This window comes from Mandrillus leucophaeus, unplaced genomic scaffold (assembly GCF_000951045.1).
Source record: "Mandrillus leucophaeus isolate KB7577 unplaced genomic scaffold, Mleu.le_1.0 Scaffold140, whole genome shotgun sequence".
In the NCBI taxonomy this organism is placed as follows: Eukaryota; Metazoa; Chordata; class Mammalia; order Primates; family Cercopithecidae; genus Mandrillus; species Mandrillus leucophaeus.
In genome coordinates, this window is record NW_012101366.1 from 729406 (window position 1) to 754055 (window position 24650).

Sequence of the window (24650 nt, forward strand, 5' to 3'; positions counted from 1 at the left end):
CTCATTCTGGTAATTACCCAAACATACAATAAAGAGGCTAGTGAAGAAGCTGACTTAATTACTGTAACTTTTTTTTTGGGGGGGGAACCCTTAAAGAGTCAGTATGATACTGAAAAATAAATGGCTGTTTTCAAGTAAAAAATAAGTTATTAACACTAAGGCACAACTATGGTTTGTTTGTATACATGAAACTAAAGAGAAAGCCATAAGTATATGAACAGGAAAACAAACAACACAAAAAGGTGGATCCCTAAGCTCAGTAATCCGAGGAAGAATTAATTAACATTATATAGACTATAAGAGCCAAGCATATAAGCATATAACTAAACTTGGTAACAATATTCAGTCTCAACATAAAACCTAAAATAAAAATTTAAACCTAACAGTCTCTAGAATCTCTTTTTTCTTATTTAAAAAAAAAAATCACAATCTGTATAAGCATCTTTCAAAAATCTTTATATGAATATTTATTCAAAATCATCCATACTTGAAAATTTTATAAAAACAAAATTTACTTAGTATAGGCCATAGCTCATTTAATCCATAAAAGGTTCATTCTGACAAACTTAGAAGAAAGCAGAATATATAATCTTTCAAGTTACATCTGTCCTGTTTCATGGTACAATGCTGTTTATTTAATTTACTGAAACTTTCAAACAAAATAAAATTTACCAATTTAGAAGGCATTTTAAATCCATCTTGATTCATTATAGAGGACATAATCACATTTTAGACGAACAAAATTATCAAGCAATGCAAATACATACAAATTATTTCAAATTTGATGTACAGATTTCTATTTTCAATACAGAAATATGTTGAGGGTAGGAAAAATAGGAAAAACAGTACAGATATCCTGTATCTCTTTCTGAGGTTATTTTCCTTCTGCTTGACTTATTTCCACTGACTTCATGCAAACTTAATATAAATCTCAAAAGAACTTTCTAGATTAGGAAGAACAATAGCACACTGCTTCCCATTTATAAATTAGAAGGATATATATTAACAATTTCTAGTAAAGTTTGTCTTAACAAAATTGGAAAATATTTTGATGACAGTGAAGTACTTTCTAAAATCATGACATGATAAATATGTAATAAATGCAATGTGAAAATGAGTAAGAAATATTTCATTATGTAATAGCCATACTTCTACTGCATCTACTACATAGCTTTCTAGTAGAGCTCTTAATTTCAATTCTTCTTACATTATGCCAACAGTCAAAACTCTTTTTCACTTTGCTTAAAATATTCCCCCATATAATTCTTAGTCTAGTAAAACAACCGGGCTATTACATAACTCATCTTATTACCGACACTTGAGTTTTATTATTACTACTAATAAGCTGTAATTTCTTGAATTTAAAAATAAAAGAACATAATCCCTATATGACCAAAAAAAGTGATACAATTAACCCTAGCCTGAAAAAATTTACAGTAGGCCCCTGAAGCTTATGTATCTTGACAGAATGGTTGCAATAAAGAATTAAGAAGGTTAACTAGGAATGCAAACAAGTAATGAAATTTTAATTGAAAGCACAAAAGCAAAACAAAACTATAAAGTATGTCTCTCTGAACATAAATTTTGCAAGCCCTTATCTCTGTCTCTAATGCTACCATCCTATCCCTCGCCACTATTCTACTTATAGGTCTCCCACATCCACTGTCTCCCTTGCATTCCAATTTCCATAAAGCAGTCAAATTTTTAAAATAGGATATATACAGCTTTAAAACTGCAATAACACCCCATTATTATTGAGCTAAGCACAAACACCTTCTCTAAGATCTTTCTTACCGGAGAGCCCTTGTGTATTTTCTCCTCATCACCATCTATCTCACCTTCTCCCTGCCTCTTTGTTATGCAGATCCACAGGCTTTCTTTCCATTTGTCAAATGCTAATACGCCCCTTATACTCTCAGTGCCTCTGGACAGACTATTCCCTCCCCTACATTTGCTTGGCACTGCCTACTCTCCATAAATTTTCCTCTCCCCCCATTCACTTGACAATTCCCACTTATACATTAAAGTTTATCTAAAACGTCAATTCCACATGCCAGCCCTCATTGACCCCCATCCTCTCCACTATTCCTTCAGACTAGGTCCTGTCTCCAGTCATGCATTCTACCAAACTTTCCACTTTTTATAGCTCTTACAAGCTACAGTTGAATTATTTGCTGTTAGAATATTAATCTCAGTAAGGCACGGACTGACTGGGTCTGTTTTTTGTTATTGCAGTTGTTGATTTGTTTAAATAGAGTCTCACTATGTTGTCCAGGCTGCATTCACAGTGCAGCCTCAAACTCCTAGGCTCAAGTGATCCTCTTACTTCAGCCTTCTGAGTAGCTGGGAGTACAGGCACATACCACTGCACTCAGCCAACTGTGTTTGTTTTATTCATAGTTGTATCCCCCGTGGAAAAGTAATGTTTCAAATATTATTGGAGGCACTCAATGCACACTGATTTATTGATTCCTTTTTCAGGGTTAGAGCACTGTTTACGATGGATGTTTGGAGAATGGCAACAGTAGGCACAAACAACAATTGCTTCCTTATTCCCTGAAGTGTTAAAGTAGAATATGTACTGAGAAGCTCTTTTTGACTCACGGCTACTTAATGCCAATGCCTTAAAAAGGCAAGTAAAGTCCCAAATATGTGTGAGTTTAGAATTATAAATTGTCTCACTTGTTCCATCTATTCTAAGCAGTGTACAGCTCATCACCAGTAACACAAAACACGACAAAAATCAAGTATTTCTGGAAAATGCACTGGACTGGCACAGATGCCATTGATTCGAACAAAAGTCTTCCCCAAATGATGGGTCTTTTACTCAAATCAAAGGCATGTGTGCCAGTCTATGAAATTCAGCAAGTCACATCATTTCCCAAAGTTTGTTTTCTCTAACAACACTTATTATATCTTTGAGTCTATGATTGATTATATTAGCTACATAAAACCACACATACACATACGCATACGCATACACATATGCATACACATACACATACACATACACATACACATACACACACACACAGGGACAGAGTGTATAAAAAACTGGTAATTGGGCAGTAGGTAAATTTAAATATTTGATCAAAAGAGGGAGTCATGAATATATTTCACTTTAACTTCAATGATATAAATCTTCCTGTGTAGGACTAAGATTTATTCTTTGGTTAAGGCTCTGCTGAGTGGTATTAACATGCCTTGGGTCTTGAAAAAACTACAAACTGTTCCCACACTGCAAAACCTATGGTGTCCAGTTTCTTTAAAATGGCAAGGGAATAAAGACATTTGTGAACAAATCTGCATGAAGAGTCCTTGAAGACTTTCAAATTTCATACTTGCCTTTCACTCACTTAATTCAACTACAATCTTCCACCAGCTTTGAGTAATTCCAAAGCAAGTGACTTGGTTTTCATAGAAACTACCCTGTCATATTCATATTTCTTCAATCTAAGTTGAGTGTTAATTAAACCACCTGATTATCATAAAAAAGTGTAACTGGGATATATGGGCTCAGAAACAAATACAACTTTTTTTTCAACGTGTTTGATTATCTGTCTCCTCTAAATCACCAATGTTCAGGTCACACCACAGACTAACTGTATCAGATTTTCTGGAGGTGGGGTCCAGGCATCACACAACTGACTTTTGATAAGCATAAAACTCAAAGGGTGGAAACAGAAGTGGATAGATGTAATAGAGCCTAGTCTTAATGTTAAGGTTACCAGTCATTATAGCATACAAAGGGAATGGAGAGCACTGGCTAACTAAACATCAGTTAAGAGAACTTTCACTGCAATAGCACAGAATTGGAACCATTTCAAAATCAGCTTAAAATTTTGTTGACAAGAACTACACACACTAAGACTATAGATTAAGTGATATGTAGTAATTTAAAGAGGCTTCAATAAAGAGGCTACACTTAAATCTTGATGAAAGAGCAGTATTTATACGAGAGAAGAAAGGACACAGGAATGAGCAGAAGATGGGAACGAGCATGATAAATATATATGCAAGGGTCATCTTGTAGACTTGCCTGACTAGGAGAGGGTGATCGTTTGGCAGTAAAGGCGATCTTCATATTCATGGCAGAATACTTTCCTGGAAAACGTGCCTTATGTAAAAATGATAAAAGTAAAAGCTGCTTTTTCCACAGAAAATAATCCTATAATAAATGGTATGCTCCTGATGCTACATTAGTTTTTCAGAGAAATGACTATGAAGACCTTTTTTAAAAACTGTAAGAATGACAGAGTGTACTATATACTACATGTGCAGGTATACATACAGACACTATACATATGTACACATACACACATACATACACACATACACACACACACACAGACAGAGAGGTCCACAGAATCTTAGTATTTTAGAACTGAAAGGAATCTCAAGGGAAGAGGTATATACATATATACATACACACAGAAACACACACACGCATGTTAAGACTTGGCTTTTTTAAAGGTATGTTAATAAGGTCAATATAATAACCAATCACATAAAATTATAATAATATGTATTAATCTTCTACAAAAGGTCTTTATCTTCTATGTAAAAAACAGAAATTTTTGAAAAATCATTAAAATAGAATTCCTAGTTTTTCTGGGTAGATTTTTGACAAGTAACTTTGAGCAGATTTTGGGAAAAGTTTTACTCTATTAGAGGGCCTTTTGATCAACTGACTCACAGACTTTTTTTTGTTGAGAGAGCGCAACTGAGTGGCTTATCTGTGAAAGAAAAAAATTCCTTCTCCTTTGAGCCTCTGTATCAGATACTAACTTCCTCTCTTAATTCACTATTAGAAAGGATATACTACTCTTTACTCTAAGTACATAATCCTTTACTTGTTTCCATCCTTCAGAGTCCTTGAAGAACTGCTTTGTTCTACAGTGTCAAAAACTCAGCCTGAAATTGAATTTGGGTAAAATTGTAAAGGCACAGAATTGTAAGCTTCATTTTGAATCCACTAAATCAATCCCCCCTACGTCAATTCAGTCCTAAATACTACGTGTTACCATAATCATCTCTCTAGAGTCCCCTTTTTTACCCTTTTATCATCCACTTTAAGGATTTAGTTGTCAGTATTGATTAAAATAATGAAACTAACTTGACCTTCTTCACAAACATTCCTGAACTTACAGTAAATGTATGGTTATCCCCTACCATAGTCCTCAAAAATAAATGAAGAATTCTTCCATAGGAGTTAAATTAGCAAACACACAAGGAAATACATTACTTCAGGTTTACAAATCTGCCTCTGCCCCCTCTTCACTTAGCTGTATCCTCTCCAACTGTGAGCTGGAGTAGGCAAACAATTATGTACATCTCTTCCTATTTCCATGTTCAGTGACTTCATGCTGATAGCTTAAAACTGAATGTGGTGGGAGAACTTACACCTCAGAAAACTTAAAAAAATATTAAACTCATAACACTACAGATTTATTGTTTTCAGCATTCTATAAAGAACAGCAATAGTCTAGTTGTACAAAAACTTTTTATTTCATTGATACAAGTGTTTTAATCAAGAAAAGATTAGTAAACGTATTTTATATTTAAAATCAAGCATTCTTTCTGATCATTTAGAAATATATTAAAAGGTTTAAATAAATTTTGTTATCCTACTATAAGACCCCTACTAACACCTGTAATCCCAGCACTTTGGGAGGCCGAGGCGGGCGGACCACCAGGTCAGGAGATGGAGACTATGCTGGCTAACATGGTGCAATCCCGTATCTACTAAAAATACAAAAAGATTAGCTGGGTGTGGTGGCGGGCGCCTGTGGTCCCAGCTACTCAGGAGGCTGAGGCAGGAGAATGGCATGAACCCAGGAGGGGGAGCTTGCAGTGAGCCGAGATTGCACCACTGCACTCCAGCCTGGGCGAGAGCGAGACTCCATCTCAAAAAAAAACAAAAACAAAAACAAAGACACCTACTAATAAAACAATAGCTATGAAGAGTACTTTAATCCCAAAGTAAATTAACTCTAATTAGCAATCCTATATACTTAAAAAAAATAACTCCCCAAATGGCATTCAAAATGTGGAGTGTGATGGAGTAAGTTAGTGTGTGTTTTGGGAGGAGACACAATTGAAAAGAAATCAAGATTAGTAACAACCTGACCAGAGAATCTTACTATTTTAGAACTGAAAGGGATCTCAAATCACTATCACAATTCCCTGTAATTTCAGAGCCAGAATTTAAATTACATATTCTAGGAGACACAGTGAGACCAAGGTTTTGTTAAACAAACAGGGTTCCTGGAAGGGCGGAGGTTGCAGTGAGCTGAGATTGCGCCACTGTACTCCAGCCTGGGCGACAGGGCGAACTCTGTCTCAAAAACAAAAACAAAAACAAAAACAAACAGGGTTCTTAACTTTCAGTTCAGTGTTCTTTCTACTCTACCTTAACAAGAAAACAAAACATCCTGATTCATAAAATTGGTGGAAACGAACTTAGGCATGCAGCTTTACATGACTGTATTAAGGGAAATGGTATTTAGTGAGCGATAACACTGCTTAAGAAGTGCAGTCCCATATCCTATGTTTCAATGCTTCAAAGAGATTCCAAAATCCAGATGTTCTGAAGGACTTAGGTCTCAGAAAATAGTAAAAAGTTTATACAGAAGTACACACATAAAGTATAGTTATCATTTCAGCAGTATAAAAAACAAGACGTGAACACCTTAGTTAAGACAAAATACAGGAAAAAAAATAACATGGGGCTAAGTGCACATCTTCTTAAGTAATAAAGTATAGAAAATTAAACTCATGATGTTAACTATTTTAGCAAACAGGAGTATTAATAAAATTACTACAACTAAGATCTAAGTCCTTCAGAACATCTGGACATTTCTTCTACAGAGAAATGTCTATTCAAATTCTTTCCCCATTTTTTAATTAGGTTACTTGTCATTTTATTATTGAGTGTGCTGCTGCTTTTTTTTTTTATACATACTTTTAATTCTGGGGTACATGTGCAGAATGTGCAGGTTTGTTACATAGGTATACACGTGCCATGGTGGTTTGCTGCACCCATCAACCCGTCACCTACATTAGGTATTTATCCTAATGCTCTCCCTCCCCTTGCCCCCCACCCCTCAACAGGTCCTGGTGTATGATGTTCCCCTCCCTGTGTCCACGTGTTCTCATTGTTCAACTCCCACTCATGAGTGAGAACATGCAGTGTTTGGTTCTCTGTTCTTGTGTTAGTTTGCTGAAAATGACGGTTTCCAGCTTCATCCACGTCCCTGTAAAGGACATGTACTCTGCTGGTTTTTATAAATATAGTTTTATTGGACAGTTATGCTCATTTATTTGCATTTTGTCCACAGCTGCTTTTGTGCTACAATGGCAGAACTGACTAACTGTGACAGAAATGATGTGGCCTACAAATCCTAAAATAGTTGTTTGGGTCTTTAGAGAAAAAGTTTACTGATTCCTGCAATAGACAGTTTTATAGCCATTAATATATATAAGAAGAATTACAAATATATAGAAAACATATTAGAATCAAAACTGTATGAAGTAACATATGCTGTATGATTTTTAGCTATATAAAAATTGTAACCATGTATGTACAGCTAAGACATTAAAAGGAAATATACTAAAACATTAACAGTGATCTTTGGATTGTGGGTCTATGGCTGAATATAGCTAATTCAGAAAATCTAAAGAAGAAAATTACATTTTACAAAATAGGTATATATTACTTTACAGCCAGAAACAGAAACATCTGGTTGTCAGTAATAAAGATACCTACTATGACTTTTTTAAAAATTAATTTATTTGTCATTTTTCTTTTCTATTCTTTGTGTTCTTATGAATGAAAACTTAAGAATTGTTTTTTCAACTATAGATAACAATTTTGTATAGGCAGTCACTATCTGGAAACAAATGCTTACTATCATGGTTTGTACATGATGGAACAGTAAATACATAATAAATTATTGTAGATAGAGTTCCCACTTGTGACTTCCATGTTAATTTTTTCCACACATTTTAATATGCTTCCGCTGGGTCTATGAACATTTCATTTTTCAGACACTGGAAAACACATGATTGAAAACAAACCATCTATCTGTAGAACAAATCACGTATCTATAGAAAATATACAAATGACCAATAAGCACACGAAAAGATGCTTTATATCATTAGCTATCAGGGAAATGCAGATTAAAACGATAATGTAATACTACTTCACACTCACTATGATGGTGACAAAAAGACAGACAACAATAACTTAAGTGTTGGTCAAAGAGGAGCTTTCATATGCTGCTGGTGGAAATGTAACAAAGTACAGCCACTTTGAAAAAGTTTGCAGTTCCTCAAAAGGAAATTATATTCCCAGGTATATATCCAAGAGAAATGGAAACATTTGTCCCTCAAAAACTTGTACATGAATACTCATAGTAGCATTATTCATATGATTCAAAGAGTAGAAACAACCTAAATGCCCATTTACTGATGAAAAACAAATGTGGTATGTGTTCAATGGAATATTACTCAGCAATAAAAAATAAGCACTAATTTATGCCACAATATGAATGAAACTTGAAAACATAATGCTAAGTAAAAGAAACAGGAAAAAAAAGACCATATATATTATTTCATTCATATAAAATGCTCAGAATAGGCAAATCCATAGAGACAAAAAAAAAAGATTAGTAGTTACCTAGAGCTAGAAGCGTGGGGGAACGCAGAAGTGACTGACAATGGATATAAGGTTTCTTTGTGAAGTCATTAAAATGTTCTTAAATTGATTGTGATGAAAGTTGTACAACTCTTAACTAAAGCTACTGACTTTAAGTGGTTGAACTGTATAGTTTGTGAATTGTATCAGTTAATAATGAACTATTACCCCAGGTCTATTCTATAGATTATAAAAACATTAGGCTGGGCGTGGTGGCTCACACCTGTAATCCCAGCACTTTGGGAGGCTGAGGCCAGTGGATTGCCTGAGCTCAGGAGTTCGAGATCAGCCTGGGCAACATGGTAAAATCCCATCTCTACTAAAATACAAAAATTAGCCGGGCGTGGCAGCGTGCACCTGCAATTCCAGCTACTCAGGAATCTGAGACAGGAGAATCGCTGGAACCTGGGAGGCGGAAGCTGCAGTGAGCAGAAATCGTGCCACTGCATTCCAGCCTAGGAGGTGACAGAACGAGAGTCTGTCTCAAAACAAAAACAAAAAACATTAACCATTTCCCCTTCTTTTAAATATTTAGATAAAATTTCTAATTTTAAATTAGTTTCTAATTATTTTTGCTATACTGTAATAAATATAACTGTCTTTCCGAGGAATGTCAGTTTTTACCCAAATTTCAAATTGCAAAGAATATAAAATGGTAAAACAAAAAAAGGACAAAATTTTGTTGCAAATGTCCACTATTTCAGTTTTGTTTGCCTTTTAACAAGTGTAGGGATATACCATTTATTTTCATTATTTCTATGGCAAAAGGTAAAGGAAGAAAATAGGGAATATGTTCTTGAAGTTTTACCAATCATTCCCTGTGATACTATGTCATTAGTATCACAGCCAGCGAATCCTGAAACCTATGTATCTATCCCTCCTCCCTCCACGGGAAGATCCTTCAGGAAGGAACACAGTGGCATTAGCACATATCTACTTTCCCTGGCGCGGGGGTGGGGCGCAGTGACTCACGCCTGTAATCCCAGCACTTTGGGAGGCTGAGGCAGGTAGATCAGAGGTCAGGAGTTCAAGGCCAGCCTGACCAACATGGTGAAACCCCATCATCTCTACTAAAAATATAAAACTTAGTCGGGCGTGGTGGCGCGCGCTTGTAATTCCAACTACTCAGGAGGCTGGGGCAGAAGAATTGCTTGAACCTGGGATGCAGAGGTTGCAGTGAGTGTGCCACTGCACTCCAGCCTGGGTGACAGAGCAAGACTCTATCTCAAAAAAAAAAAAAAAAAGAACAAAAAAGAATATATGAACTCTGCTAATCTTGGATTAAGAGGAACAAAGATGGAGGGATTTACCACCCACATTTCACTTTCAAGATCAACAAGGTTGCTTGTTATAGTTTCTACTACACTATCCTTATCTTCTTTCTTAGAAATTTGCTCATACTATTCTTATTTCCTAACATATCCTTCCTCTCTATCTATCCAAATAACCCATTCTTGAAAACCAGTTTTGCTCTCAATTCCATTGAGGTCTTCATCAGCTACTCTAGTTCACTCTATCTCTACATGAAAAACCACTCTCAATACCACAGAAATGATTGTTTTATTTCTCCATGTTTCATGTGCCTTAATTTTGCCCTCTCTACCTCCCTTGCTGTACAAAAAAATAGCTAAGACAGGGTCAAAGAATGTGTGTACACAACCTAGGAACATAACAGCAACAACAATAACAGAGAAGTTAATTTTACTGAACACTTACTATGTGCCAGATTATAGAGGCACAGAGTCAACTGATTTGCTAAAAATGTCATTTATTGATTGGTAAGTACTTTACTAAATGTTTCACCCACATCATCTCATTTTCCCCTTACAACTCTGAGTTTGCTACAAGTACTAGTATTACTATTTTACAGAGATATTAAAAATTTTCTTTTAGATACACTACAACTTAATGGTAGACAGAATTATAGATTTTCTGACACAGGCCAAAGCTGTCAATATCACACTATAATATCTTACTTAAAGGGGGAATAAAAAATACATGGGTTATCCAGGATTCATCCCCTGAGGCTTCTGTCTAATCCACACCCAAATTTCACAGAGAAGGAGAACTCAAGGGTGCTGGAGGAAAGTTTCCTTCCCCAAGCTGTTACCGGAATAACAAAAGTACTAATACTAAATAAGATGTTATCACTACAGAGTACTCTCCCACACATGATGTCATTTAATCCTAACAACCACCTGATAAGGGGATACAAGTTATCATCTCCAGACAAAAAATATATGTGTTTTGTCCACTCAAGACCAAGAGCTTAACAAGTAATAGAGCTAAGTTCAAATCCACAACTTCGGACTCAAAACATACATTATTTTCTTCCCATCTTTATTCAAAGTTAAGCACTTCATTTTACAGTGGCATTCTCTAATTGTTTCTCAAAGTTGATGAGTAAATACAAACACTAAAAATCATAGGTTCTAAACATTTTCTGAGTTCATGGCCCTTTAAAAAAAATCAAACCTATGAAACCACTGGAGAGGGGAAAAAAAAAAAAAGTTTTTTTCCACAGTTGTGGGCCCCATAAAGGACTGTAAGTTAAAGAATAGAGGTGATAATTTTTGCTGCTATCATATGCTTCACAGTATACAGCAGACAGCACAGAATAAGGTTTTTAAAGTATATGAATGATTGTAAACAGACTAATTTTCTTGATGTTGGTACTGGAAGTCATGGAGCCTCTAGTAAGTCATATATTTGCGTAGTAATAGAAAAAGTCTATGTAGGAAAGTAATTAACAGAGAAGGAACAAACCAACAATTAATGAGTTTTATCGCATGCTAAGAACTTTATTTGATACCATTTTTTAGCCTCAAAGCAGCCTCTAAAGTAGTTATTATCTGTGATGTTTTAATTTGCCAGAAACTTAAGGTAAATGGTCAAGCAAAGATATAAATTTAGATCAGTGTAGGATGCAAAAAAACCTTGCTTTTTCATTAAGCTTGATAGCACTGAATGTTTTCAAAAGAAAAAAAAACTTAAGACCTACAGTGAAAAGAAAGGTGACCAGGGGATCAAAAATAGGGAAAGTATTGCAATAATAGGAAAGAAGAGCAGGAAACTAAGATAAATAACCTAGATTATAAAATATTTAATTGGGTAGGAGAAAAAATACCAAACTTAAGAACAATTTGATTCTAACTCTAACTCACTGGATAACATTAGACTAACCACTTTACCTTTCTGGACCTTAGCTTCCTCATCAGTAAAATTATGGGCGTTGGATGGCATAAAAACTTAAATTTCTAAATTCCTTCACAATTTTCAAAACACTATCACAGGTATTTCATTTCACTCCACTGAGCAGGGACTTTGTTTTATTCACTGCTGTATCCCCAGCATCTGGTTGGTACAAAGTATGCCCAAAATATTAGTTGAATAACACGAATTTTGATCCTGACAATTATCCTGAGAGGAACACAGAACAGGGCAGTTATTATTACACTTATTTTACATATGAGAAAAACCAAGGTTCAGAGTTTAAAGACACTTGCTCACAGTCCTACAGCCAGAGGTGGAGCTAGAACGCAAACTCAAGTTTTCAAATTACTAGAGCTCAAATCTCTTTCCAGTTCTAAAATGTGTTACACATTTTTATATATTTTCCAATAGTCAGGCACAAGAATAATGAATTCTTCTTATCCTCACCCTTTCTAAGAAAAAAAAAAGTCATCAGGATAGCGTCATTATAGAAAGCAATAAATAAATATTTAGAAGAATTATCTGAAAGAATACCTAACACTCAATAATGGTGCACATGAAATAAAAGAGATTACATTCAAGTTCAGACTTCCTTTGACAATACCAATTACATGTTCTGTGTTCCACAGTGAGTCTGCATCTGTAATTCTGGCTAGCTCCTTTGCAAATGCTTACTCCTAATCATGAGGGAGGAGAAGTACAAATCTATAACTATTATTGTTCAAACCATAAACCTTGTACCAGGCTCCCCAATGAGGCTGGGAAACACATCTCATGCCCTTCCTCTAGCCAACTCCAAATCTAAAGCTTTAGAATCAAATGGAGATAGAGGAAAGGGCCTGAAAGGGCAGCATGAGCTGGAAATACATAGCAGGGCAATCTTTGTGTGTGATGGTAGCAACATATTTTAATGGAATAAAAAAAGAAGTCTACAAACTCATCCAAACATAAAATCTTTCTTTCAAAAATAAATAATTTCTAGAACACAAGTATTCCCTTTCCTATAATGTTGCCCATTAAAAGGCTTTCAAAAAGTTAGACGTCAATGATAGGGGGAAAAAACAAAAGCCTTCAAATATAAAAATGAAAGTAAACGTAATTTAAACAGGTGTGAAATAGCCTCCCATCAAAAAAAAAATCAAGCAGTTTAAGTAAAATAGAAGCCAAAATCTTTCATCATATGGGAGGCAGTATACAGCTGGTTTGTAAAGTAATAATTTTAGTACATCTGACAAGAAAAGTTCCTTAAACTCACCAAAATAAACTTTTCTTCTGAAAAATATAAACTTGAATATTCTCCACTGACTTATGTTCCTTTGGTCCCTTCTCCTCCCTCTAGGAGAACTTCCAATTGATATGTGTCATAATTAGGAGAAGAGTTATAGCAAAAGGAGAAGAGCAGTTACTCTGAAACTAATCTATTTTCATAGCACTCACATAAAACAGAGGGTCTAGGGAAAAGCGGGGGGAAAAAGTATCAATAAGTGGGGTAACAGATTTAAAAAGTCACTGATTTGGACCCTAAAGAAAAAACTACCAAACAGAAAGCAGTGCTTAATCAAAATAAACATTCTGTAAAAACCTAAAATCTGGGGTAAAGGTTTTAAGAGCTCTAGTTCTAAAATCCTGGAGTTATCCCACAATAATAATCTGCTGTTCTACTTACCTTTTAATAAACAATTCCTCCCCTTAAAAGTTATTTTCCTTAGTGGTACAAACCATGCATCTACATTTTTCTGCATAAATACAATGCCAAGTCCTTACCTAGTAGCAAACTGAATGAGCGCATTTTGAAGAGTCTGCCTAATTTCAAGAAGAAAAGATTCATCATCGCTTAGTGTATAATACCAATACTGGACATAATCTCTCAAGGAAAACTGGATAACCTGTAACAAAAATATTGAGAAAAAATTACAACATTTTAGGATTTAAAAAGTTACAGTGGTAAACTAAAAAAGCATGCTGTATCTGCCAATTTATATTTACTCTCTACGTATTAATTTATGGTCGTAAATACCTGCCCTCATTACAAAAACATCAACATACTAAAAACCACTTCAAACATTTTTAAATTATTCTGGTATCCAAACTTACCTATTGCCTAGATTTAAAAAAAAAAAAATTAAAACACTATATATGGCCAAGTTCCATATAAATCCAGGTAAAGACAGTTTGCAGGAAAAAAATAAACTTTCCATGCTATAATCTAATAAATAATATCAATCAGTTTAATGGAATGAGATGTTAAATAATAGAGAATTCCAAAAAAAAAAAAAGGTTTTTTAAAGATTACATCATCGGATCCATTGCAGTCTAATTATAAAAACTTTACAGGAGTTCACTTATTTCTACTAACATCTTTGATACTGCCAACAGTATTTAGACAATAAATAATACATAATACAATTCAAAGTATAATTTTTACAAACCAGATAAACTAAATATTAGTAATAATAATGTTAAAATTCTAAAGTACACATTTTTATAATCATATAATCAAACATCAATGAAAAATATTTCAGGGGGCATAGCTTTTTACCTAGCTCTAATTTTTTAATGTTTTTAGATCAGATATTTCATTTCCATTTTTAAAAGGTAACAAGTAGGAAAAAAACAGTCTGATTTACCACACCACTAAGCTTATTAATCAACAAAACAGTAACACTTTAACTGTAAAATTTTAAGAAACACTATCAAATGTCAATAAAAACTTTTTTTCTAAATCCAAATTCAATCGAAAGGCTTTTACATAAAGTAAACCACCTCATTAGAAGGGAGTTAATAAATAAGGAAGCATCTTCAAGTATAAAATTCAAGGATAACATAAAGAAATTCCAGGATATTATTTAAAGAGCAAAAAGTATTTTCCTGGTATCGTCATAAGAAATATACCTAGAACACAACATATAGAATTCAAATACCACACGCTGAAACTCACTTGCTGGAGAGGTTCATCAATTATATTGGCACCCGTCAATCTTCTATCAATCTTAATAGTCCTGGCTTCCCGTTTCATTTCTTCTAAGCACTTAAAGGAAATCAAAACATCTTACTGAGTAGTTTTCTGATCTAAAATCTCTCTAGTTTAATTCCAGTTGAATACTCAATGTAACATCCCTTCATTATCCTCAAGTGAATAAATAACCTTATTTGAGGTGCTACTATAAGCCAAACACTATTTCTCAAGTTAACAAAACTAGACACTCCCAAAAAAATGATTATCGTCAAAAATTTAATTAAATCAGCAAACATTTAGAATGTGGGAAAACTGCAAATGTACAGGTATGCTGCTGCCATATTTCAATGAAACTTTACAACTATAAAATTAGTGTTTCATGTGAGTCAAACTGTCTTTATTGGACACTCTCCCTCTTGCCCCTCCCCTTTCCCAGCCCAAAACAGCATACCAGCTGCAAAATAATTTTTAAACAGATTTTATTTAGGGATAGTTTTTGGCAACTTACGAAAATGTATTTCTCTAGTTTTTTGTGTTCAGAAAGATCAGTGGCCTGAAAATTGGGTTAAAGGCAGTGGGAGACTCTTAAAAAAAACAAACCATAAATATATACAATATAGATACAGATATAGACATAGATATCTATATTAAAAATACATGCTTCAAGTTATAATATGAAACCACTGAAATTTTTTCATAAAACATACTTATAAATCATATTTTAGAAATAGAAAATAAAAACCACTGTTTTTATACTATCTATTAAAAATGGATTATAAAGTCTTAACCAGTCTTGAATATAATTTATTACTGTAAAGGATCTTAATTCTTAAAATATTTCCTAACCTCTCTATCTACCACTCAAATGAAGTACACTATAAACAGCTAAGAAATGGTTCAAAAAAGGAAAGGTTAATTTCGTAAGACTTATAAGTAGAAAAAAAATACATATGAATATGAGTCCTAAAGGAGAGAAAGGTTTCAGATCATAAAAAAGTTTAAGTATTAAAAAATTTGTTTATCAATATAAAAGTCAATGGAATAGAGTGAAATTCTTTTATTAATGTAAAATAATATTGGACATTATTTACCTCTACATCTCTTGCACCTTAGCATGTAACAGACAAGTTAATAACCATAAAGAAAGTTATTATTAGCATCAACTCCAGGCCATTTGCCTCTCTTCATACAAAATGAAACCAACCCAATTCCACAAGAATTGAAGACACTACAAATCTGAAGCCTACACAATTCCAATTTTATTTATAGAGTATGATACTAAAAAAAAATAAAATAGCACCATTCAAGATGATAAAAATTAGGTCTGAATTATTAAAATTCAGATACTGCATAATCTAATTACAAGCTATATTTTTCAAAGTAATGAAAAGTATCCATTTTTTCCCTCTGGTTCCTCTGCAATTTATTTCATTCAAACCAGAACACTCATTGACATTGTTACAAATCATACACATGATGCTTTGAAATACTATGATAAGACAGCAGGAAAAATACCCAAAATAAACTAACCAATTTCTATCATTTTCTCAGGTTTGTATTCCCACTTTATAAATCTAACACTAAGAAAGTTTTTAAGATGGCTTTTTAAAATATATTTCCTGAGTATAATTAGACAATCTCACATAAATTTCAGTGAGCATTAGTAAATTATAGGAAAATTTGTCACGCTATATACAGATGATTATTATCATTGCAAAGAACTGGACTTTGAGGTTTTATATTCCCTCAAACTATTTACCTTAGGAACCCCAGTTGATGTTGGAGGAAGAAATGAGTGTTCACACTGTTCTAGGTACTTCTCTGAGTTTGTTTTTCCAAACAGGAGAGTGACCACTAAACCCCTAGAAAAAAAATTTAATCACAAATATAAAAACAAAACTTCCTTATAATTTAATGAATCTACTACCAAGTATGTTTTTCAGAGTTCACAGATGGCTTATCATTTACTAAAAAGTCAATTTGTGACGTTGGCAAAGCAAGAAATTGACAGATTGTATTAGGTTCTGAAGTTTAAAACAACTATAAACATTTTGTGAATTACACAATAATACTTTTTAAAGTTTTAATCCAATATATTTCCTAAAGAATCTTGTGACAAGGCCGGGTGTGGTGGCTCGTGCCTGTAATCCCAGCACTTTGGGAGGCCAAGGCAGGCGGATCACAAGGTCAGGAGTTCGAGACCAGTTTGACCAACATGGTGAAACTCTGTCTCTACTGAAAATACAAAAATTAGCCAGGGTGGTGGCACACTACTCGGGAGGCTGAAGCAGGAGAATCGCTTGAACCCGGGAGGTGGAGGTTGCAGTGAGCTGAGATCACGCCACTACACTCGAGCCTGGGTGACAGAGCAAGACTCCGTCTCGAAAACAAAAAAAACTTAAATGACATTTTTCAAACTTAAGAAAAATCAGGCTGAGCGCAGTGGCTCATGCCTGTAATCCCAGCACCTTGGGAGGTCAAGGCAGGTGAATCATCTGAGGTCAGGAGATCGAGACCATCCTGACCAACATGGTGAAACCCCGTCTCTACTAAAAATACAAAAATTAGCTGGGCGTGGAGACACGCACCTGTAATCCGGGCTACTCAGGAGGCTGAGAGAGGAGAATTGCTTGAACTCAGGAGACAGAGATTGCAGTGAGCCAAGATCACGCCACTGCACTCCAGCGACAGAGTAAGACTCCGTCTCAAAAACAAAAAAAGGAAAATCAGCCCTTATTAAACAAGTATGCTAGCTAATAACCATGGATAAAGGCAAATGAGATCTAAATATGTAGCTAAATGACCAAATTCTATAGTTCTGTTAACCAATTAAGGTGAGGTATTACATTACTACAACTTGCCAGTATGAATACAGAATAAAAATAAAGGCCATTGGGGGAAAAAAAAATCTAATCTATGATTTGTTTAAAATAAGGCTGGAATTAAAATATAAATGTATCCCAAAATAAGTTAATTATTTTGAAAAATAATTACAGGATCAAGGAAGATAAATGGTGATTTTGAACTGCTTCACTCTAAGTATTAATTAAATATTATCAATATTTCATAGATTTAAAATTTACCAATAAAGCAAAGTGTTAGAAATCCATCAAAAAACATTTAATCTTATAATGATCTTATAGTAATGTTACAATGATTCAAAGACTGTAATGACAGGAAGGGAACAGTAAGACATTAAATATTATCAGTCTCAACTACTGAAAGGAAGATTCTCAAAGTCCTCCAATTTTTGTGGCTACCTTTCCATGTTTGTTGAGAACAAGGAAAAAGTCAAATCAGTTTATGTCATTAATTCTGTTTTTGTTGTCTGTAAAAGGCTGGTCTCAGAATTACTGCTAAATTTCATCTATCTGTGTTATATCTGGTATTATTATTAAGATTCAAGTTGGCCCTGTATTTCAGTTTTACCTGGTTATTAAGCATATTTACAGACACAATAAAATGTTTATATTAACACTGTGTTATTAAAAACATCATCAAGAAACAGACTGATAAGACATTAACTTTTGCCCACAAGTGTGTGATGACAGGAAGACAAGATAAAGAACAGTGTGATTTTAAAAGAACCTAAATAGTAGCTTCAGCCGTAAAGTTTAAATAATAATTTAAACTGTAGTTAGGTGCAAGAAATAATTATATAACCCAACTAATATAACAGAATGCCACAAAATAACCATAATGCAATGGGATGAAAGTATCCTACAACAACAAAAATGAAAAATCCCCATGTATTTTTCTTTCCAAAAGTATTCTTTATATTAAAAAATAAGGGGTTAACTTTGACTATAAGCAAAATAAGAGACATTATCAACATTTCAGAAGAATAAACTGCAGCACTTAAAAACTTAAGTTTTATTAGCAAAACAAAACAAGAGAGGATTCCACAGGCCTACCATGTGACTCTTAATTTTCTCTAAAGAGTTTTTTAGTATCCATTATCCTCTAGTATCCCACCTTATCTCCAAATTTTTACAGAACTTTGTAAGCATCTGAAAGATTTTTTGAAATTATTCCTTGATAAATTACAACATTTAAAAAAGGAACAACAAAGGTTCTCATGACTTTAAAAATGAATAAACTTTGTGCAGGATCTGGGTATTTTTAAAGATTTAAAAACTTAAAAAATTAATAAACTGATTTCTCTTTTTCCTAAATCTTATTTGGAGCACTTGAGTAAAAAAAGAAATAATTATTCACTTATCTACCTTCTAAGGGCTCCTACCTTAGCCTATAAAGCTGCAATATCCTCCCTTGCCAAAGTATTGGGAAATACTCTGAAATCCTTTTCCTTCACTCTTACAAGGGCTAATACAATTAGCGCAATTAGAAGACATTTCTACCTTTCCAAAAAAAAAAAAAAAAGTCAAGACAATTTCCTTTCCAATTAATAAATGCAGCCTTGACTCTGAGAAGGAGTGGTGCAACCTTGTCGCTATTCAGCCATGCTGTGGCCTTAACTGTGACTGAGGAGTAATTAGGAAACCCATTTGGCTGCAGATCTGTATTATCTTCAATCAGCTTAATCATCAATAAAGATACTCTGAACTCCATTATCAGACTATTATGGCTAAAATAAGTTTAAATGTTTCAGTACACAGTATTATATCTAGGCCATAGATATAAAAATACTAAATCTAACAAAATACAGTTTTATGGAGAGTCTCTGACATAGCTGCTCAATTAAAGAAATTCTCACTTGTTCAAGCATATGCTCCCTATAGAAAGACCATAACATGACTATCAAATGTGTATCCCCAAAAAAGTGACAGATATATTTCGAAGCTAACCCTTCAGTGTCCGATATAGTTTCTCAAGCTACTGTTTATATAAGCTATTCAATTCAGCTAAATCTTCTAAACCTACAGGCTCAAACAACTCCTCCAAATATTTGGGGTCTCAAAAGATTTTTCAGAATGAAATCAGTGTTCATTCCACAACTGATTACATAAATATGTCATATAAACATACATACAAACACATTAACAACAAAATACTCATTTCAACTAAGCTACTTTGGTAACAGTGTCTAAATAACAAACATCCCTTGTCTATATATTTTCTAATATTTCCTTGTAATTCATGTCTGATACCAAACGCTCTGCATACAAAGTTACAATAAATTATGACTGAAACCTCTCTTGTAAAGGTTTATCAACTTAAGGGAAAATATAAACGTACACCAAATAACTACGAAGAGAAAACTGTGAAATCAGGTATTTGAATTTTCTAGACCGAAATGACAACATTCATTAAAGGAAAAAATTAACATTATTGTCTGAAGTCTAATCACAATTTCTATAATGTAAAACTTCATGTGTAGTCTCATTTTAACTTACTTATTATTGTTAACATAATGCAAAAGAAAATTTCAACTTTAAAGGAGAAACAACACCAAAAGGAATCTGAAAAATTTTTTAAACTTTACACATTATCACCAAAAAAAAGTTCATACCTTTGGAAATGGACATCTATTATGGAAGGACTACCCATATTTATGATACAAATAATGGCAATCACTGTTTTTATTTTTATGGGTATCCTTATTTTTTTAACTTTAGTAAAAGCAATTTATTAAAAATGGCATTCACAAATAAATCATACTCCCATTTCTCATAGTCATTTGTTTCCATTTTAACAAGACATGACACAAGAATTATAAAATTGTAATTGAGTATACTTACCCACCCACAAAGCAGAGGATATAAAATGTCGAATAAAATATTACAAAGGGTCCAAAGGTTATCAGAAAAAGGACAATGCCAAGGCTTCCCCATCCCCATATGGATAGACTGGTCTGAAATAAAGAAAAAATATAAGCAAATAAGTAAATAATTCTCCACATTAATTAGAAAAGAACCAACAAAACTTTAATACAGTTCTAAATTTCTTCTTGTAAACATTTATGGTATTATTTCAGTAACTTTTGAAAATGTAAAGTGTACACTTGAAAATTTATCTCCACAAAACAATATACAAAATTTATATGTATAGAGAGATTTATAGAGTATCTGCAATTACTTTTTTAAAATATCCTAGTGGTAATGCAAAGGTAAGGAACAGAAATAGTTACACAAACTGTTAAATGAAATCCTGGCATGAGAAATACAACAAAGTATGTATAAAAACATCTGTACATTTATATTTGCAAACGTATATATAAAAGGATAAGTAGGCTACAAAGTTATACTTACTTAGAATTAATATTTCATCTTGAAACTAGGTTCCAATATAACTACAGCATAAGGAGACATTTTATTAGAAATTTATATTTCAAGGTAAGAAATTCTTATCTCATTGAAAATTGTGATATTATTTTACTCAAATTATGTGTAGAAACTCATACAATTATAATTACAAAAATTCCAACTGCCAGTTACCAAAATTTACTATGAGCTCAACAAAACATCACCAAAAAGTATTCATACATTTAAAAAAAAACCTATTTCATACATAATTATACTGTTTCAGCCAATAAAAAAATACGCCTTTTATTAAAGGCAAACTGGATTTTGGCAATTTAAGTCATTATGAACAAATACATGTGTTCAATTCAGCAAGTTCCTACATCCATTGGCCTTGCACTGTGAGGTAGTACACAAAGGAAGCATTTGTCCCACTCATGCCATCAAGGAGCATGGAGAAGAATGTCCTATAGGAATGAAACAATTAGATACTGAACCAAAAGAAAATAATAGAAAGCATTATAAGATGCCAAACTGAACAAAATTAACAACCAAAAAACTATAGAACAGACAGTAAGCACTGTGGATTATGAGAGAAAGGAGGGTTTTATTTATTCATTCATTCACTCACCAGTCATTGCTTCCTTTGTGACAAGCACAGCTTAAGGTAGTGGGGATACCACAAGGGATAAAACATATCCTCATAAATCTACATTCTAGTAAGGAGAGAAACACAAGTATACCCTCATAAGTTCACATAGCTTCATAAGTTTACATTCCAAAAGTGGGGAAAAAGAAAATTAAGCAAATATGTAGTTATATCACATGGGGATAAGCGCTATGGAGAAAAATAAAGCAACTGTATAGGGCTAGTCTAAGCAACTCTAAATGATTAGATGACAAATGAACAGAAATCCTGGACAAGATTTGTTTAGGGAGACATATAATACTGAGTCTTCCTATCCCAAAATGGTAATTTTCAACTTAATCATATCTTCTTTTATGTCTCTCAGAGTTATACAACTCTTATTCTTTTGTGTTTTATTATCCTTTTCCCACATCTTGGTCACTTTATCTTTTAAACAAAGGACAGAATGCCTGCTAATGAAGTTTCTGCTCTGCCTCCATGTTCTCTCCTCTCTGAATCAGGAGGGAATACTATTTCACCTACAGAAGTGTTCTCTGACTTCCTTCTAAGAGCTGGTAAGTAGGACATAGTTATTTAGAATAAAGTTCAGAGCCACTCAGTTTCTCTAATACTTTGCTGAAGTTCCTAATCCACACTAAAATACGGCATGCCACTCTCTCCTGTCCTGTGCAACTTCCACTGAGAAGTCTGCTGGCAAATGTACTGGAGCACCATTACATGTTTTTTTTCTTTTTCTCTTGCTGCTTTTAGGATCCTTTCTTCTTCATCCTTGACCTTTGAGAGTTTAATTATTAAGTATCTTGAGGTAGTCTTGGTTTAAATCTGCTTGGTGTTCTATAACCTTCTTGTATTTTAATATTGATATCTTTTACTAGTTTTGAGAGGCTCTTTGTTATTGTCTATCTGAATAAATTTTCTACCCCTAACTCTCTCTCTACCTCCTCTTTAAGGACAATAACTCTTAGGTTTGTCCTTTTGAGGCTATTTTCTAGATCTTGTAGTTCTGCCTCGTTCCTTTTTATTCTTTTTTCTCCTCTGTGTATTTTCAATTAGCCTGTCTTCAAGTTCACTCATTCCTTCTTCTGTTTGATCAATTCTGTTAAGAGATTTTGATACATTTGTTAGTAGGTCAACTGCACTTTTCAACTCCAAGATTTTTGCTTGATTCTTTTTATTAATCTCCTTGTTAAATTTATCTGATAAGATTCTGAATTCCTTCTCTGTATTATCTTGAATTTTCCTGTATTTCCTCAAAACAACTATTTTGATTTTTCCACCCAAAAGGACACATATCCATGGTGTCTTATTTAGTTCATTTGGTGAGGTCAGTGTTTTCCTGGATGGTCTTGATGCTTGTGGATGTTCACTGATGTCTGGACACTGAAGAGTTAGGCATTTATTGTAGTCTTTACAGTCTGGGTTTGTTTGTCCCAGTCCTTCTTGGGAAGGCTTTCCAGGTATTCGAAGGAACTTGGGTGTTGTGATCTGTTTCTAGTCACTGTAGCCATATATACATTACGGGCACCTTAAGCCTACTAATGCTGTGGCTCTGAAAGACTTGTAGTGGTATTGCCTTCATGGTCCTAAAAAACATGTGGAAGAATTATTTAAATTACCAGGCAGAAACTCTCGTTCTCTTTCCTTACATTCTCCCAAAGAGAGTCTCTCTCTCTCTCTGCTAAGGTGTGTGGAGCTGGGGGAGGGGTGACACAAGCACCCCTGTTGCCATCTCCACTGTGATGGCACTGGATCATACTTGAAGTCAACAAAGCACTGAGTCACACTAGAGGCCTGTGGTAACCATCCCAGTGGTTGGAACCTGAGGCCAGCAAGCCTTGCCACTGTAAAGTGCTTTGGAGTCCTAAGTAAACACGAAAGGCAGGCTAGGCCACAAGAGTGCAAGTCCTGGGCTGTGCTGGGTTCGGAGCCACCACACCACCCAGTGAGACACCAGCTGGGGCGACGAAGGGAGCACTTGCACCACCCTTCCTCCCACCCCAAGTAGTGCAGCTTGCAATTCCGGGAGAGACTCCTTCTCTCTGCTTGAGGAGAGGAGAGGGAAGAGTGAAGAGGACGCTGCCTTGTAACTTGGATACCAGCTTAGCCACAGTAGGACAGGTCACCAGGCAGAGTCCTGAGGCTCCTGTTCCAGGCCCTACCTCCCAGACAGCATTTCTAGACACACCATTGGACAAAAGGGAATCTACTGCTTTGAAGGGAAGGACCTAGTTCCCGCAAGATTGATTATCTGCTGACTAAAGAGCCCTTGGGCCCTGAATAATCAGCAGCAGTAGGTACCCAGGCAGTACTTTCCATGGGCCTTGGGTGAGATTCAGAGACATGCTGGCTTTAGGTGTGACCCAGTACATTTCTAGTTGTGGTAACTATGCGGGGAGACTTCTGCTTGAGAAAAGGAGAGGGAAGAGGGAGGGGACTTTGTGTTGCACCTTAGATACCACATTTACTATTAGTTGTGTAACCACTACATGCCTTCATTTCCTCACCTATGTCATGTGGTTACTGTGGGGAGTAAATGAGTTCACAGTCCAATGGTCAATTTTGGCTTAATCACTATTATTATGCAAAGTTAAACAATAAAAAAGTTTTTAAACATTGCCCAAGGTCACACAGCTATAAGGGTAAGATCTTACACTAAGCGAATCTTGACTCTTTAACCCATAAAATTTGTCAGCTGACAATTGTCTTAAAAGTCCTAGTAAGACTCGGTACTGATGGAACGTATCTCTAAATAATAAGAGCTATCTATGACAAACCCACAGCCAATATCATACTGAATGGGCAAAAACTGGAAGCATTCCCTTTGAAAACTGGCACAAGACAGGGATGTCCTCTCTCACCACTCCTATTCAACATAGGGTTGGAAGTTCTGGCCATGGCAATCAGGCAGGAGAAAGAAATAAAGGGTATTCA

At 34.5% G+C, this 24650-nt stretch overlaps 1 protein-coding gene across 1 annotated transcript in view; it reads right to left on the reverse strand.

The window, feature by feature from the left end:
- The window catches only part of SNX13 (sorting nexin 13), a 163995-nt gene that overhangs the window by 100147 nt on the left and 39198 nt on the right, over window positions 1-24650 (reverse strand). The window contains exons 3-6 of the mRNA XM_011973960.1: window positions 20570-20682; window positions 16627-16729; window positions 14850-14939; window positions 13676-13797 (exon numbers count right to left, since the gene is read on the reverse strand). Coding sequence (XP_011829350.1) covers window positions 13676-13797; window positions 14850-14939; window positions 16627-16729; window positions 20570-20682 — 428 coding nt within the window. The remainder of the gene's footprint in view (window positions 1-13675; window positions 13798-14849; window positions 14940-16626; window positions 16730-20569; window positions 20683-24650) is intronic.